This window comes from Haliaeetus albicilla, chromosome 4 (assembly GCF_947461875.1).
Source record: "Haliaeetus albicilla chromosome 4, bHalAlb1.1, whole genome shotgun sequence".
Classification (NCBI taxonomy): domain Eukaryota; kingdom Metazoa; phylum Chordata; class Aves; order Accipitriformes; family Accipitridae; genus Haliaeetus; species Haliaeetus albicilla.
Window position 1 is genome coordinate 53,626,060 of NC_091486.1, and position 17,633 is coordinate 53,643,692.

Genomic DNA, 17,633 nt, shown 5'->3' on the forward strand with positions numbered 1-17,633 from the left:
TCAGTTGCCTGTCATATATGATTCTAAAGTATCAGTTATGATCCTTCTTGTAAAGATTCAGTACAAATCTACAGTAGACCAGGCACAATTACTGTCAGACTAAGATGTTAACAGGTGAAAAAGCAAAAACTATTACAGATGACTTAATTTGCTTTCTGAACAAAGAACTTGGTTTGCTTTAACAGTAAGTGATTTGCTAGAAAGCATCTTACTGATGTATCTGCTTCAGCTACAATATTTAATTCTAATACATCTGTTGCCTTACAAGAGTAGATATAAACCATACACTGTTGCAGGCAGGTAACTGTTTCCTTGTGCTGGGATAAATAGCTACATAATGGCATCACTGATAATATAGAAACAGACTTCAGAATGGAGACATGCAGGTTTATAGTTAGAGTCATACCAAGTTTGTAACTATCAAAATATTTATTGGAAATTACAAAATTTAAATAATAGCTATACATTATATACACACAGCTACAATTTTAGAGAGTAAGATTTCATAGTTCAAAGTTGAAGAGAAAGTTCAACTACATCAATACTAAAGTTTTCTTGAAATTCAGACCTCGTTCTCTACATTTCAGTTGCTACCTCACTTCATTCAAATGCAATCACAGTACTTTACACACTGGAGTTTGGGTACACTCCTTCAAATAAATATTTTATAAATACAGAAACTTCAGATTGGGCAACAGGGTTTGACCCCTTTCTTCATTCCTCCTCAACCTTGCAAGCATTTTTAATGCAAATGATTGTTATTTCACCTCTTCTCTTTCTAAGTAACACAAACAAAAGTTGTCCTTGCTCAGAAGCGCCATAGAGTCTCCACTAGAATGCCAGGAGAGAGACACAATCTGGAAGTCACCTGCAGAAACAGATCAGAGTTTGTCAGCAAGAAGCTGACAGTCCGTACTCTTACTCTAGGAAAAGGTAGCTGGGGTAAGTCACACACATAGCAAAAAATACCCTCCCCACTTTGCAAGCCTTAACAGGGCGTTCCATTTTGTTACTGCTGCAGCAGAGCCAATCTGTTCTCCAACACAACAGTACACATAAGCTGTGTTATTGACTTTTTTCCCCCAAACCTACAGTTACTTTGTACTCCATGTACAAGCACAGATTTTGTAGACTCATCATTTTAGTGCCAATAGATGCCACAAGATTGCTCACCGGTGTAGAGCTGCATACCCCCATGATATTGCCGCTCCTTGTGTAGAAAGGAAGAAGTTGAATCTTTGTGATTTCTTTTCCATTTAATATGCAGAATGGCATTTACATGATCTAGCTAACAGCCTTGTATCACTTACTGCCAACCATAAAACTTCTCATCACCCGGGCCGACTCAGAGTTCAGGTTCACATATGTTCTTCTATCTCTCCACATCGAATTTACCATGCAAGTTTTTCCCCATTGGTGTTTTGTTGTAGTGTAGTTGTTTTCAGAATACCCCAAAACACTATAGGCATTTCAGAGTATTTCGACACTTTGGCATTCTGCACAACTACAGTTTCTACGTAAATAAACTCATACGAATAAAAATCTTGAGAAAGAATTTGACACACCACACAGTTGAAGCAACAACTAAATCATTAGCCCCTGTGCTCGGTCCTCAATGTATTTTATCAAGTTTGCTATGTCTCCTTACGAGCTCCTCTTTTTTGAAGAGAGAAATACCCATTTCTAAAAAGCTCCAAACCCACATCTGAGCCATTGACACATGATAACACCTGGACCCATTTGTAAGTGGAAAACTATTTTGCAAATAAGAAGCTGATGATGGCCTGTGGAAGTTACCACAGGCAGCCTTACCTTCCATTGGAACCTGCACTGACACACAGCCAGCTGGGGACCATAAGTAGACTTTGCTGTTTCCTGTACATACAGCAAGTCGAGGTTGTCGTGGATCCCACTGGAAAGATTGGATTGCACACAGCTGCTCTAAGACTACAAACAGTTTCAGCTTTTGAATGTCCCAAATCCAGACAGCATTAGGAATGTTATCTGTCAGAAAGGGAAGAGGTAATCATGTAAATACCTGAAGGATAAAAAGATCACACTTTTTCTTTTTTAAAGAAATGGCATTAAGGTCTAACGCAACACAAACCATTTAGGTACACCACAGGTTTAACACCACTAGAGCGCTGCCTAGCAGTGCCTTCAATTTTGCCTTGGAAATATTGCAAAAAGGATAAAAGCGACTTAGTTTGTTTTCCAGTCTTTCACTGGCTTTTATCAAATTATTCACCGTTACGCTGCTGTTGACAGCTTTTGCATCTGAACCACAGATTTTGCATCCAGACATAAACAGCCCTTCAGGACCATCGAAGGGAAAGATTAAATGTCAATTCCATGACTTTCATTATTTGAGGTAATCGGAAGCCCCCTAATACAGGTTGTGAAGAATTCTGCCTTTCAAGAGACACTTGCTGTAAATGGAGGTGGAAGGACTTGTCTATTTCCTTTTCCAATACAGTGAGCTCACATATATTTGAAGAAATACAAAAAGCATACTATTTTCATTAAATACAAAGCCAAGACCGAGTTAATGCACTGACAAGCAGTTCTGGCAGCTCACAATACTTCACATACGCTAGAAGACATAGGCTGAATTTCCTCTGTAGTTACATGTTTGCACAACAGAGACCAGATTTTAAGTAGGGCCACGAGTCTCCTCATAGTGCCAGATAACTGACCCAATTACTGTCCTCATTTCTTTTATGAAAACACACCAGATACAATGAGTAAGTTTCCCCTTCTATATAGGGCAGTAGGAACTTACCATTTTTGGTTGCCAGGAAACAGTTATCTGGACTGAATGCCAACATCCCAATTCCCATTTTGGGATTGGCCCTGTCAGCAACTGGTTTGATATACTGTAAAGAAACTGGCACCTGGGAAATGTCATCTGGAATTTGAAATAAAAGTACTTTACTAAGCAAGCCCAAATGGACAAAATATTTAAATTCCAACTGTTAAAAACCCCCTCATCTCTGAAGTGATAGGACCATATTTTACTCTTCTCCAAGATGTTCCAGTCAAAAACTTCAACTGTTTCAAGATACTCTGTCTTCATATAAACACCTTACTATTCTTGCCCTTCTACAAAAAAAGAAAGGCTGGAAATCCAGGCAAGTCTGAGGTTAAACTATGAAAAAAAAAAAGGAAAGGTCAAATTTTTTGCTACCTTTTAACTAGTATTTCAAACAAACACCAGAGCAAAACAAAGGTGATTTCAGTACCACAATGAGACAGTAAAAAAAAAAGAAAAAAAAAAGAAAAGAAAAAACCCAATCACACTTTGTCTGCCATCTCTAGTGTTTCAAAGCCAGTTGTCTGGAGGCAAATTTAAAGCATTGCTACAACCTACAGCTTCTTAGACAAAAGCCAAATGGCCTTTTTCATGCTCTGCTTTTTTAGATAACCTCATACCTAAGGAATTAATTACTATTCTAAAACAGACACCAAGACTGTAACACCTTCTGATTAGGTTTTTGGGTTTTTTAAAATTATTGGAACTGCCACACACTAGGATAAAGATTCTTAATTGCAATAATTCATCTGATTCTAGTAGTTATCTGCAACAGTTAAACTAAGTCATGAAATAACATTGCATAGATTGAACAAATCAGAAAAAAATCCACACAAGGTTAAGACAACTTTTGCAAGTGACTCCAGGACTGAGATTTGTCTGCTATTTCTACACACAAGCAATTACAGTTCTTTTCTACAATATCCCACTAATCTTTAACCTGCCTTCAAACCACCATGCAGACAGCATGCCCCCTAGCAGGATGCTTACTGCCCTTGGAGATCTTCAGTTAACTTGGGAGCCTTGAGCAGAGCATCCAGAGGATCCATTCCAATATCAAAGAGGCAGAGTTCGCCTGTAATGTTTATTTATAGAAAGACTTCACATGGCAAACTCAAGTGTCTCATTTTAGTAAACTTTGGCTTACATTTACTTTCTGTGCTGAAGAGAGAACTAGCCAGTGCTCTTGTTGGAGGGAAAGAAAGTCTCTCTGTTTCAACAGATGGGGATTTCTCCACTTCTTTATACACAATCTACAAAGAAACAAGTGAGAGTTCTACAGAAGGGCCTCGGAGAGGATTTGAACATGGGCTTTTACCAAATCATCGACATCCCACTAACTCATTTTCAAGCGTATTGTATCTCAGCATCCCCTAGTTCATCAGCAGAGGAGAGGGCTTCAGTAGGCAAATATCAAATCCAGCATTCTCAATGAATCATTTACTATTTGGAACCATGATCAAGAAAACACTCCTGTGACAAACTGAAGACAACAAAGAACGAGTCTGCCAGAGCACACCTCATTCATTATTCCCAAGAGCTAAATCTGGCAGTACAATAAATCATCTTCATTACAATGGGAACATAGATTTCATTTTTGCAGCAAAGAATCTTTAATCAAATACTATCATAAATAAATGCAAGCAAAGTGCAACACGGCAGAAGGAAATAGCAAAAATATTTTAATAGTGTGCCTACAACATATTATTCCCAAATGCAAGCACCAGGATAAAATGCACCAACTGCACTTCCTCTCTCTGTAGGAGAGATTAACAGAGCTATTTCCATTACATATTTTACACCTAACTGGAAGTAAGGGCATTTTTCAGTTGTGAGGAGTTTTGCTGAGGTGCATTCAATGGATCATGCCTTGCTTCTGGTTAAGAGACATCAACAGAGTCACGTGAATATTGCAGACTTGCAGTCTACACGTCAACTCTTACAGGGTATCTGTCCAGACGCAAGACTAGCCCTTCCTCTGCAGTGGCATGCAGCACTACTAACACTGTGTGTTCTTTTTACCTTAACGGATGAGAACAGCTTGTGATTTTTGGAACAAAAGCTACAGCTCTCCACCTGCTGCCAACTACCCAGAATCTGTTGGGCCTTGCATATACACGTACGCAAGGATAAAAATAAATGATGACAGATGTTTACAGGAAATGCTCTTTAGGTGAGCTGGATGAGCTTGTACGTACAAGATGTAAATCTAATCACAATCCAGTTCCAACACTGTTTAGAGTCACAAATTGTATAAAGCTGAGACAAATCTCTCCTGTTAAGTCTCCCAGTTCGCCATCACCTGCATACCCAAATCTGTATGCAATCACCATATACATCAAAATACACTGGCATGTGACAGAAGTCATCTGGGCACCTATTAGTGCTAAAGCTGAGAGGATCGTACACACGTATTCCATCGAACTTGAAAGGATTCCTCTGTTTTTCTTACATCCCCATTTTTTCCTGCAATTTCCCAAGCTCCATTTACACGTTAGGAGGGGAAAAAGCAAGGTCTCCAAAATGAGATGTATTTACTAGCATCTTTTGGATACAAATAGCAGCGTCAAAGTGCTGGTAATGATTCAATGGATTTTGGATCCATACTTACAGTCTTGGTATTAGCAACGGTTGCTGGATGCTCAAACTCTGTGATCTTCTTCCAAGTAACATGGTTCAAGATACGCACCTAATTCAAGAAAGCATTGCAAGACAAAACTGTTACGACGACATTCAACAAATGGTTTAGATAAGAGAGAAAATAAACCTATTTCTGACCTTTTCATCATAGCTGCCAATTGCCAAGAATTGACTGCTGGGACTCCAGGCGATTGATTTTACGCCTAGTGACCATTCGTAAGCCCGATACGTGGATAGCAGTCTGCCATCAAGGGAATACAGCAATACTTTATACTGAAACATAAATAGATTCATTCTTAACAATATTGCTGAAAGCCACAGACAGGCGAAATTATTCCTTCCAAACTCTCCCTGCTTAAAATGCAGCAAGTTAAATACAAAGGGCGCGGTCTCTTATCTGTCACTTGAGACAAGAGGCTCTAGGCTTCCAGTTTGGCTCTTCTGGCACTCACAGAACACGTCCACCCCATCCCCAAGAGCACAAATGCCCCACTGGGCCTGAACAATGGCCCATCCAGCTCAACACTCTTCAACAACATCAGTAGCAGATGCCATTATGGAAGACTCTCATGCTCCTTCAGCTTCTGCAAGCCATCTGATTAGGGATGTTACAACCCTGCCCATTCCCAGGGCTGTTTTGATCATACTGCCCATAACCTTATGGCCACAGGAAGACACTTTTCTATACCTAGAAGTTCACATACTCAGATCAGAGAGGACAGCAATTTATATATTCCTTGCTAACTTTTTGGATAAGTACTTTTACTTAACTGTAAAATTACAGTGCAATGCAATGTAAAGTAAAATGGTAGAAGAGTCTTACAGAAGAATTCTTTCATTATTCTTTCATTATTTCAACAGTGGCTTCCGCAATGTTTACAATCTTTTTTTTTTTCCCAAGATAAATTAGAAAGAAAGCTACTAAGATAATTTGCTGCCATTAAAGTTTTACGTAATGGTTTGACATACACTTGTAAGGACATCCATTACCAATACAAGTATAATATTTAAAATGGTTTGAGTTCAGCTGTTAGGTTTAAAAGAAAAAAAAAGGTAACACTAGTTATTTTAGTTACTGCTTTACACATGGCGGATAAAAACCAGCTTGAACTCTCCAAGAAAATAATCTGCTTTTTCCTCATACCTCCAGACACGTATCCCACACTGCCAGAACACAGCCATTAGGAGCCCATTCAATCCCAAACAGATCTTGCGTTTCAGTGTCAAAATGCTGCCCCCAAAAGAGAAAAAACAAAACCATTTGAAATATTACACTAACAAATACTGTTGCATCTAACCTAACATAATCCTCAGTTTTATCCTTTTAAGTGCTACCACAAATGCAAAAGAGCCTTTTATATGCTGGCGTAGAAACAGAAATATTTTCTTTCTTATTAGTGTGCTGCATTCACTGTTTCTTTGGTTTCCCTTTACAGAAAGGGCAAAAAGTTGCTATACCTTAAAATGAACAGCATTTCATAAGAAAATAAAAGTAGTTACACTGAATCAGTCAAGAAATCTAGCTAGCCTAATTCCTTGCCTCAGAAAGACCGGTACAGGATCATTAGGGAAGAGCTTGGGAACATGACAAGCATTTAGTGGTATTTCCCAAATTTGGCTATCAGCTTCTAATGAGACTCTGAATTCCTGAACCAGAGGTGATGCTATGTACGGACTATTTCTTAATGGGTTTTAATTTCTCAGATCCACCTGGTCCTCTACAACATCCTAATGTGCATCCTTCACAGTTTATTGTAACCTGTAGCACAGTTTATTGTGAAGAAGGTCATGCAAGAATTTAAAGGTTGAACTTTTGCATTCCATCAGAAATTCTATATGCACATATAGTATATATTGGCCTCCTGAACAGAATACTGCTACGGAAGTATGCCTGCAGGCCAGTGGAAGAGCCAGATGCTGGACAGAAAATGCATCAGTAAGTCTAAAACCAGACTACGAAAGTGACCGATTCTAAATCAGCCTGCAACATATGCTTGTAGTCTATGCTGAAGCAGTGGAATGCAAGGACATATCTTACTCTCAGTAGCTGCCAGTCACTGCATACGAAGATGCTAATGAAGTCTTTGCAGTCACGTCTTTCTGCTACTGCCATATAGCGGCCATCCTTAGTGAAAGCTATCCCTGCACACGACACAAAGTTAATAAAAAAAAAAAGAGAGAGAAAGCAAGACAATAGCTGACAATTCTTCAATGAAGAGCAGTTACTCCCAACTCAAAGACATAAAAAGACAAGGAAAAGTATCTTCACACAAGATCACATTAATCGAGGCAATGTATAGTGTTACCAATTGGCTTGTGCCAGCAGTTCTTAAACTTTGAATATACTATTTCTAAGGATGCAGCTTCACAGCTATTACAGAACTTCAGCGTGCTTCAAAAAACCACATTTGATTACCAAGACAGTTCTTATATAAAAACCACAGACTTCAAATAAACAGTTCATTTAGTCCATCTAAATGGCTTAGTTATGCAACCATTGGTACTCCACCAACTTCCAGGCATTGGTTCCCCACCTACTCTTACTTTATATGCAATACTTAATTGTCTTTGTCATATATGGGATATCACTATATACAAGCCTCAGGCAGGAAACTGCTAGGCACAGCCATGCAGCTAGACAGTCCTGACATGAGCTTCCCTTTCAAATCTCTTCATGTGTAAAAGATGACAAAAGCCACTTTGGATTAGTGTTTTTCATCACCAAAGCATCCAGCTTAATTTAACATCTTAAAGGACCCTTCAGAGGCAAACACAACAAAGCTGCACATTTGAAGAACAGGCACATAGATCAGATGTAATCCTTCATTCACGGCGAGAATATGACAACCCCAGAGCACATCTTAGTGCATTGCAGCAGGTGACACACAGGGACTGATCTCAGACCTGCATCCCTGAGGGCAAGCTAACCCCTCAGCAGGGAGGGTGCCAGAGCCTGTTCTGAAACATGTGTTGCATCATTACACACCAAATTCATTCTCCCTTTCTGCCATATTAAAAAATACCATTCCGGTGTTAGATTTGTGGCACTTACCCTGCTGACAAGCTTTGGGATACTTGATGTAAGATACAGATTTTGTACACAAGGACCACACAGTTATCCGCAGCTGTCACAAAGAGAAAGAGACAAGGAAGTATTGGTTTAGTATAGATTAAAAAAATTAAGTAAATAGAAAGCCATAAACCTAATTCAGCAACACAAAGTAGATCAACATACATTCTGTAGTTAATTAAACTTCGCAGCTATTCTACATAGCTCAAACACAAAGCCCTGAGAAGCGACTGCGAGGAATTGTCTCCCAGCTCCCTTCAGTTAGCAAGGTTACTTATTCCAAATTATCATCACAGGCACATTGAATACTCTAGAGGGGTATATAAGATGCAGAACACCAATATGGAAGAAAGCTCTTCATTAACACTGAAGTTACCGACACTAGCATGAATCTAGCTACATGATTGCCAGTGTATCATACATAGACACTTCTGAGTTGGAAAAACACAGTTCCATCACGGTATCTGGAAGAGAGATGAGAAGTTTCTTGCATTGATGAATGGATGAGAAGTTACAGCAACCTCGGAACATTCTATCTCTTGGGAAAAGGCTACTAAGTATGAAAATATAGCTGTATTTTTCAACTTCTAGACAGACTCAGTTTTGACAGCTAATTTGCATTTTGTTCTTCCCTCCTCAGCCACCCACAAGGCGGCAACATTACATAATTACTGAAAGAATTAGAAAAGAACCAAAATACACTATGCAAAGCAAGGCATTAAACATCACGTTTGGGGTATTTCTGGAGGCTTGTGCATCCATAAAACACAAAAACTGCAGTGAAGGCAGTCAGCTGCAAAACAAGCCTCTCCACAGCTCTTCAAGGTCACAGCCTGCATTCTGGAAGCTCTGCGTTGCCATCTGCAGATTATTCAATTAAAAACAAATACTTACGCTCCCTTAGCAACGGCAGCCACACCAGACATATGTGCATTAATCAGTATGTCATGTGAACCTTTGCATTTATATCTGGAGCAAGGAATGTTTCCAGTGTAATTTTTTTCTTGTGTTTTCCTACATTTTATTGCACCAAGGTAAGAGATTCTACAAGAGATGCAGGTAAAACAATTTTTGCAATAAAGCACCACAGTAATAAAGCCATCTTTCCCAGAACTACTGAACAACAAAACTAGTTCTGATTCATTAAATAAGTAAAACTTCAGCACTGTCCACCACTTCATCATCCTCCTGCATCAGATGCAGACCATCAGCATCACCAGCAGTCTTGGCAGGAAGTTTCTGCTACAGTTTTTGCGTGTTTGCTCTCAACACGCATTTTCCTTCCCTGAAGTCAATGGTACTATTCAATGGTGACAAAGGACTCCAAGGTAGCATCCTATGAATCTGTTCTACCTGGTAATGCTATAGACTGTGCGCTGCAACAGAACTTGCAGGTTTTTTTCATTGCTGACACTATCATTTTTGCTAGAAGGCATGACTTGAGTAATTAACATGGTGTTCAAACCAAGTTACAGAATCCTAATAAATTCTGCCTCCCTCCAAAGATAGGTGGAGTCCCAAAGCAAAAGAGCAGTATTAGCTGTTCTCCCTACTGCTTTTTATATACAGAAGAAACTTCTGAGACTTGAAGAGACAACACGGAAATCAATTTTTTTTTAATTTATTACAGGAAAGAGCGCAACCAGATCGGATTCCACTCCACTTCTATCCAAAGGTAGAAAAGCTATTGCACCACTATTTAATGTGGTGTTTATTCTCTTCCTTCATTTTACAGGTATGATATTGCAACTAGACATCAATAGTACCACCTTTAAGTTTAGCAGGTCCTAGAGGAATCCACTAGATGAACAACATTAATCAAGTTTTATCACTGCAACTGCTTGCTTCCGGACATACAAAAATACAGCATTGTTAGTCTGCTCTTCATGCAAGATTTACTTTAAAAATACCAACACAATGCCTACTCACATTCTTCTATAGCAACTGCAATAGTGATATGCTGCTTGCTCCTATTAATTGCAGTGTTAAATGTACTTGCTGCTGTTCCTCCCTTGACCAAAACATGCAGCATACACAACACACATTCTACAGCCACTTAATACAAGCTTAGCAGCTGCAAGCTTTGAATGCTGAGGTCCGGATCGTAATTTTTCCTGACAAAGGCTTCCAAGTTTACACTTGCGCTGCTACTCGGCCTCACAATCAACTCACCTGGCCTGCTGTGCATCAAACACACTTCTATCCTGGACCACATCAGCTGGCTCAGAGCCTCAGAACAAGGCAAAACCTTACTGCTCACACCCAGCTCAAGTGCGCAGGAAGAGGAAAATCTCTAGAGGTGAGAAACAGTACATCACGTGCAGAGCTCTTAGTGTCACCTCTGCCTTGCCTGAGGCTCCACTGCAGAAGTGAAAAGGCACATACATCTTTCATTTTAAAAAATCTTTCTGCATCCATCTCCACTTCATCCTTGGGTGCAGTCCTCTGTTTGCTGTTCAGACAGAACCTTCTCTAAAAGGGTCAAGTTTTTCAACTCCCCAGAGAAGACAGTAATAATGGTTTCCCTGTTCATTCTTGTCATGTTGCACTTAACTGCTGAGCGTGCACTCCACCGACTTCAAAAGTTTCAGTAACATTAAACGCTGATATTGTTGGAGCAGCACTGTATTGCCCCATATATCTCCCCAACACATCATTTCTAGCACGTATGGCATAAATCGCAGTAATGTCATCACAGTACTGGGAAGACACTACAGAACACAACCAACACACACTCGTGGGTTGTTTACACCCAGTCGACAAAAAACCCACAAAAATACACCTTTGAAAACAAAGACCTATTATTATACTGGATGCCTACTACCCTTTGATAGATAACCAAAGCACTTCATCTTCCGACTTGGTCTAAATCAGTCACAACACACCCATAACAACTAATAAGATCCTCTATTCAACTTCAGTATCTCCCTCCTGAAAAGGCTGCAAGCTAGTAAGGGAAGCATACAACCACAAGTCAGAGACTATGTCTATGTTATGCTGTAACTTCATTGCAACCTCTTGCCCACATCACACAAACACATAACCTGAAGTCTTTGGCCTAGTGTTACAAATATGTAAAAGCACACCATTTTGATTCCTGAAATTAGGATTCTTTTCAGTTGTTCTATCTGTGTACACTCAAACATTTGTATAAACTGAGAAAGTTACATTATGTGCTTAATGTATGGACTTCACACCTATCTTACATGGATTAACAGTATGTTTACAATTAAATTGTGACAAACAATATTCCCAAGTGGAACTGAAACATTATTCACAATCTTGCCCAAGCTGCCACCGTAAACTAGCCCGAGAAAGGTTATTTCACAGCTAGCAGATATGACTATGAGAGACAGAAACATAAACTGCACAGAGGGTGAAAAGAGAAAGCCAAACACTTCAAAAATTACAATAAATTGCACTGCACTTGCTTGCTTTTCTCAGAGACTCTGTGGGGAAGAGACAATTGCTTTTACAGCAGGAGAACAGATCGTGGTCAATTAAATCTGCAGCAAGCACTTCACTGATCATTTTGAGGGGTACTTTCTCTTTAGCACAGATGACTCGAATAAGTGGAGTTGTCAAACTCAAATCCTAATGATAATGGTGTCTGAGAAGTTTTCAGCTGTTGTTTTGCAGTGGAAAAACAAACCAAAAGCAGAAGCATTTTTAAAATAGCCTAAAAACAGCTGAGAAATAAAAAGTATTTAGATGGTAACGTGATAAACAGTCTCCAGTGCTGGGTTCAGGACTACGTCCCAATGTTGACAGCTATAGGCAGGTGTAAGACTGGTGATTTTCAATAGATAAAAACACACTTTTAAACAACCTTGCATCTCAAATGACTGTCAACTTTTGTCCCAGACTTGACTGGGTCACAAGGCCTCCTTACATAGCAGTGTCTGTCAGCACCGGATTTCAGAAGCTTATTCAGAGCACATTCCTCGACAGAAAGCATTTTTCAACCAATGTAGCCATTTACAGTTACTAAGGATTAGCTCCAATATACACAGAAACACACGCTTTCTTCCCCTGCTGCTGTAGTTCGAAAGAAGCTCCTTAATGCTTCAGTACCTAACATGGAACTAGAGAAAGCACAACCTATGTAGTTTATAGGTATGGCTCTTAAAAGAAACACTCAAGAACAATGCTGCTGATCTTCAAACTACCACAAAACATGAAAGTCAGGAGGAAGCAGAGGATCCATTTGCCTTCTCCGTATCTTTTATCTACAGCTCTTGTCTCAGCTCTACATGTGTCTACGAATTTGGGTGGAACAACAGCACTGTAAGAGGAGAGATACCTGGCACAATACCTTCCACAGGACAAACTGATTATGTGGAATCTGCTAGCAATCAGCTTGCTGTGTTACACACTGAGGGCATGCAGAACTGCCTCACAAAATGGAGTAGATTTCAGCAGGAGAGGAAGCACCTGCTACAAAATAAGTAGCAAACGATAACTATGGGTCAACAAGCTGCTTTCTAGTGCACTGCATGAATCAATATAATTAACACGGTGTTCCAACTTTTTCAGATTCCAGATAGACTTTGCATAGTAGGCTTTCAGAAGGTGTTTCTCCAGCTAATTTAGATTTGCTCTTGATTAATCAAATCAAGAAAAAAGTACCTCCTTTCCCCACCCCCACAACCTGCTTTTCCTAACAGAACTGTACTCTAGGTTGGTATAAACAACAAGGTGATGAAAAAATCGAGTTGCAACTATTCTGACCACTTCTCACATGTACCTTTAAGATATAAGCAGACAATTAAAGAAAAAAAAAACCACTTCCAAGTTTGGAAGTACCTTTGAATGTATCCGGCTGCCCACTAAAACTAGTTTTTGCCTGGTAAAACCTAGCAAGTCTGTACTTTACCTTGCAGTTTGCCAGTTCCTCCAGTTCCAACATCGCAAGAGTTTAAGGAACAAGCCTACATCTTTTCTACATGTCAGCAGGACTTCCATCCTAGATGCTGACAAAATGACCTCTCCACACTTAACACTTAAGCTAACATAGAGCACAAAGACACTTTCAAAATTATGAGGCGAGTAACTAGGTACTAGACCCACTTCTGTAATTAAGCACAGTGAAGTCCTCTGTATCTGCCACTAATCCATTACTGTGAAAAAAATCCACTATCAAGTGAAAGGATAGAGTCTCTATGTACCTCCTCCGATAAGACTGCACCATTTAATTGCCTTGTATATCATGCTGTTTACTGCAGTAACTGTGTAGAGATTAGACAGGTACCTGCACCATTCAACATTACCTTGTGTAACAATTCTGGGACCCAAAAAACCTGCATATTATTACAGATTCATCTCCAATCAAAACTCTGCAAATGCAAAATGATATGTTAATATTAAGTGCATACAGAGTATCGCTGCCTGTCTCAAAAGACTGAACAGAGTCAAAACGGATTTTGGAAACGTGTGTCAGAATTCTGCTGCACTCATCTCGAGCTAGCAACTGCACACCAGTCACATCAAAAAACCCACAATGTTATTCACTATAATGCTGACCACAAAGAGAACTCGACTGCAAGTTAGCTGATGAATAATTTTTGAGGCACTAGGTAAGTATGGATTGCTAGAAATAAATTAGCACAACCATATCCTTTAAAAAAATTCTAGGAACAAGGCAGTTATTTGTGATCTTACAGTGGAGCTCACATGTTAACCTGAAGAATTACAAGTATGAGTAATTAGTTGGTGCTGTTTGAAAATGTCAGGCCCCCAAAGCCAAGCTGCACTGGTTGCCAGCTCTCCAAGCAATCGCTGAATTTGATAACGTACATAATACACCGATATTAAGTATCCTGACAGTTTCTGCCTCAAGCACTACTCACGTCTGTCCCACCAGACTATGGATTTAGCAGAGAGAGAGTAAACACAACTCAGACATCGGCATAACCCAGGCAGCTGTCTGACGAAAGCTAATTTAGCAACCTGTTTACAGCTGGAAAGAAAACTTATCCCAACACAGATGCCAACTTGGCAAAGGCTTAATGAAATCCTCTAAGGTCAAACCAAGTTCTGTTGGGAGGCAATAAATACTTGCTAGTCCACCCCCACACACACGTGCCATGAGATACTCACTCGTAGCACACAGCACCAGCCTTCAGTTTGGGTTACTGACTACAACACTTCTGCCTGACTGGCAGGCATGTCTTTACTGACCTCAGGTTGAAATCCTGGACTCATTTTTTTTAATTATTTTAATCACCATCAGGGTGATTCATTCCCAGGAAAACTAAGGCGTAAATTCATCACTCCTCATAACCCACTATCTAAAGGGGTAGGGGAACAGGAAGAAACTGCTTTATAGCCAGAAAATCTCTACCCCAGCCAGCACTAAACATCCTTTCCAGAGAATTCCACCATGTGTGCATCAGGAACTACACCGTAGCTGCATGCAAGTTTCTCCACAGGTTCCCTGGAGAGCACCAGTGTTTGCACTAACTCCAGTCTGCACACACAGATGACAAAATCCCCCATCTACATTCCACTGACATCGGGATTTGCATGAAAAAAGGAAAAATCTTGCAGTATAACACTTGAATTCAGTGCTAGCGAGGGTTATGACACAATAACATGTCACCTAAAACCCACCTACAGTTTTGGTAAGAGTAAATACAGCAAAGAGAAAAGCGTCTTGCATGTAGTTCTTAGCTATTTTCTGACCATCCACCATTGTACTGAATTACATGAATCGTCAGCTCTAATCCAAAGACTATAAAGGTAGAGAGTCAGACTTCCACGTGCCTTCCATCAAGCCTAGTGCTCAGCATCCACAAACTGATTTGGATTCTACCTTAGTGTGGATTCCAGAATATGGCTCTTAATCAATAAGCCCTTACAGGTGTTTTAACTTTAATTTTGCAAGTGGTTCTATCAACAGCAGTCTGACTCCTGTGTGTCAAATCAAACAGTTATGAAAGTATTTCCAGGATCTGGTTCTAAATTTCATCTCGTAGGTCAATAAACCTAAGACCATATTTTTTAATTCCCTAGCCACTCCTCAATGTTTATGGTGTGGGGGTTTTTTTGCTGAAAACCCTAAGCCTTCCCTGAGCTACAAACACCACATCTGATTTCTAAAATTGCTTTGATGAATGCCAGTCATCCCTACACTTTTCTGAAACACAAAATCTCACCTTCAGAGCTAACTGTCCATTTTCTATCTTATCATCAGAAGCAAGGGGATAAAATGTTAACAGAAGAACTAACATCTAAACTGGAATTAACCTAGATTACATATATGAAGAGAGAACTACATCCGCATTCTTTACCACCACTACAGCTTTAAGAGCTTTAGGTTATTTTAAGAGGCAAAGGGCAGACAGTAACATCTGATACCGTGGAGAGTAATCATGACTTCACACTTACATGGAACTCGGTTGTATTGAGAATGTGACGACCATCCGGACTCCAGCATGAAGCCACCAACCCTGCTGACCCCTCGTCTATCTTACAGTGCCAGTCTGGCTGCTCCAAGGACCAGACCTAGGTCAGAGAGGAAACCAAACAGACAGTGCAGCAAAGGAACAGCTCCTCAAAACCTCTGCTTATGAGAATACGCTACAGCTGAGAAAAGGTTCCTGCATCGCATACCAGAGAGGTCAGGAAACCTCTGAAAGCCCGTGGCCATGAAGGACTGGCGCTGGATCCCTCTACAAAAGTAAGCTCCACACCTTTGTGTGCTAATACAAATAGCGAAGTAAGGCCGGGGGGGGGGGGGGGGGGGGGGGCGAGGGGGTCTGGGACAAATATTCTGAACATCCAGCACTTAAAAAAAAGTTTTAGTCCATTTAGCAAGTTTGCATGTATTTATTTTCTACTGAACTAAGAAACTGTAAGATAATTTATGGCTTTGATTTGCTTTGATAAATATTTTCATTCCAAATTTGGTTTGGTTTTTTTTTCCTCCAAAATAAGACGTTTGTCCTGGTTTTAAAAATAATGGCATGCTGGGTTATCCTTAAACCATGTGTTATCGATAACAATGTCGGTTACTTTAGCAAAAGCATTGAACTAGTGCTTGCCGTTAAGAAGCTCTCACGCACACCCCACACAACCCCCAGTAGGAAACACACCCCGTCCTGCTTTTGTCCTTACCTGAACAATCCCACGCTTGTACATGGCACATAATATGAACAGAGAATCAGACGACCATTCTATATACTGGATCTGATCCAGGCAAGTGTACAGCTGGAGGATCTGGAGGGTATTCACGTCCCGAACCACCAAACGGTACTGCACGCACGAAGCCTGAACAAGAACAAGACCAAAGCTGAGCTGGCGCACCAACACCGGGCTCGAAGCACGAGTTGCAGGGTGCCGTGGCAGGACGCCACGCTGCCGCTCTCCCGACGCGCTTTAGACAAAACGAGGATTTTTGCTTTCAGAGGCTTGGCGTGCGCCGTGCCCTACTGCAAACTACAGTAAAAACGGTTAAACCAGGAGGAAAGGGGGGTTACGTTAACAGAAGGAGTCCTCGCTCATTCCAGCGCTGCTGGTTGACTAATCCCACTCTTAAAAAGAATTATTCTTCCTCTCGTAACTATTATTTACTCAACTTTAGCCAGGCCTCTGCTCCAAAGACACCCCCCCCCCCGCCTAAAAGCCTCTTCGCCAGCAAGCCGCCCCACACCCGCCGTTCGGTTTTTCCAGGACCACCGGCCCGACCGCCGCTTCTTCAAGGCCCGGCCGCACCGGGGGGGTTCCTGGGGGCCCCGGGCTGGCTCCGCCGGCCGCTGCCGCGGTGGAGGAGAAGGAGGAGGAGAAGGGGGAGCCGTTGCCGGTCCCTCGCCCGGCCCCAGCCGCGGGGCCCCGCTTCACCTGACGGTCTCCTCAGGCGGACGGGCGGGAACGGCCCCGGTTACGCACGACACCCCCCCCGCCCCGGGCGGCACCGGCCTAGCACTCACCAGGCACTTGCCGTCCGGGGAGAACCTGCCGAGCAGGCCGGAGAGCTTAAAGAGCTCCGAGAAGTTCATGGCGGAGCGGGGGACCCGGGAGAAGAGCGGCCGCGCCGCCGTTTCAAACCCGCCCGCTCCGCCCGCCGCCCCGGCCCTCGCCCCGGGGGCGGAAGCGGGCGGAAAGGGCGGG

General features: G+C 41.3%; 1 protein-coding gene across 2 annotated transcripts; it reads right to left on the minus strand.

Annotated features, from left to right (window-relative positions):
• Window positions 1-351: 351 nt before the first annotated feature.
• Window positions 352-17,633, minus strand: WRAP73 (WD repeat containing, antisense to TP73). 2 transcript variants are annotated; one of them, XM_069782832.1, is made up of 13 exons: window positions 17,453-17,633; window positions 16,641-16,793; window positions 15,912-16,028; window positions 8,505-8,577; window positions 7,491-7,594; window positions 6,597-6,683; window positions 5,591-5,725; window positions 5,424-5,501; window positions 3,960-4,065; window positions 2,783-2,908; window positions 1,813-2,004; window positions 1,174-1,210; window positions 352-868 (listed from the first exon to the last, which is right to left on the minus strand). In XM_069782832.1, exons 1-13 carry the CDS (start codon window positions 17,519-17,521, stop codon window positions 865-867), a joined length of 1,281 nt encoding a protein of 426 aa, XP_069638933.1. In that variant the 5' UTR covers window positions 17,522-17,633; the 3' UTR covers window positions 352-864. The 2 variants fall into 2 exon arrangements, with proteins under 2 accessions (XP_069638933.1, XP_069638932.1); XM_069782831.1 differs by lacking the exon at window positions 1,174-1,210 and having other exon boundaries at window positions 371-868; window positions 17,453-17,631.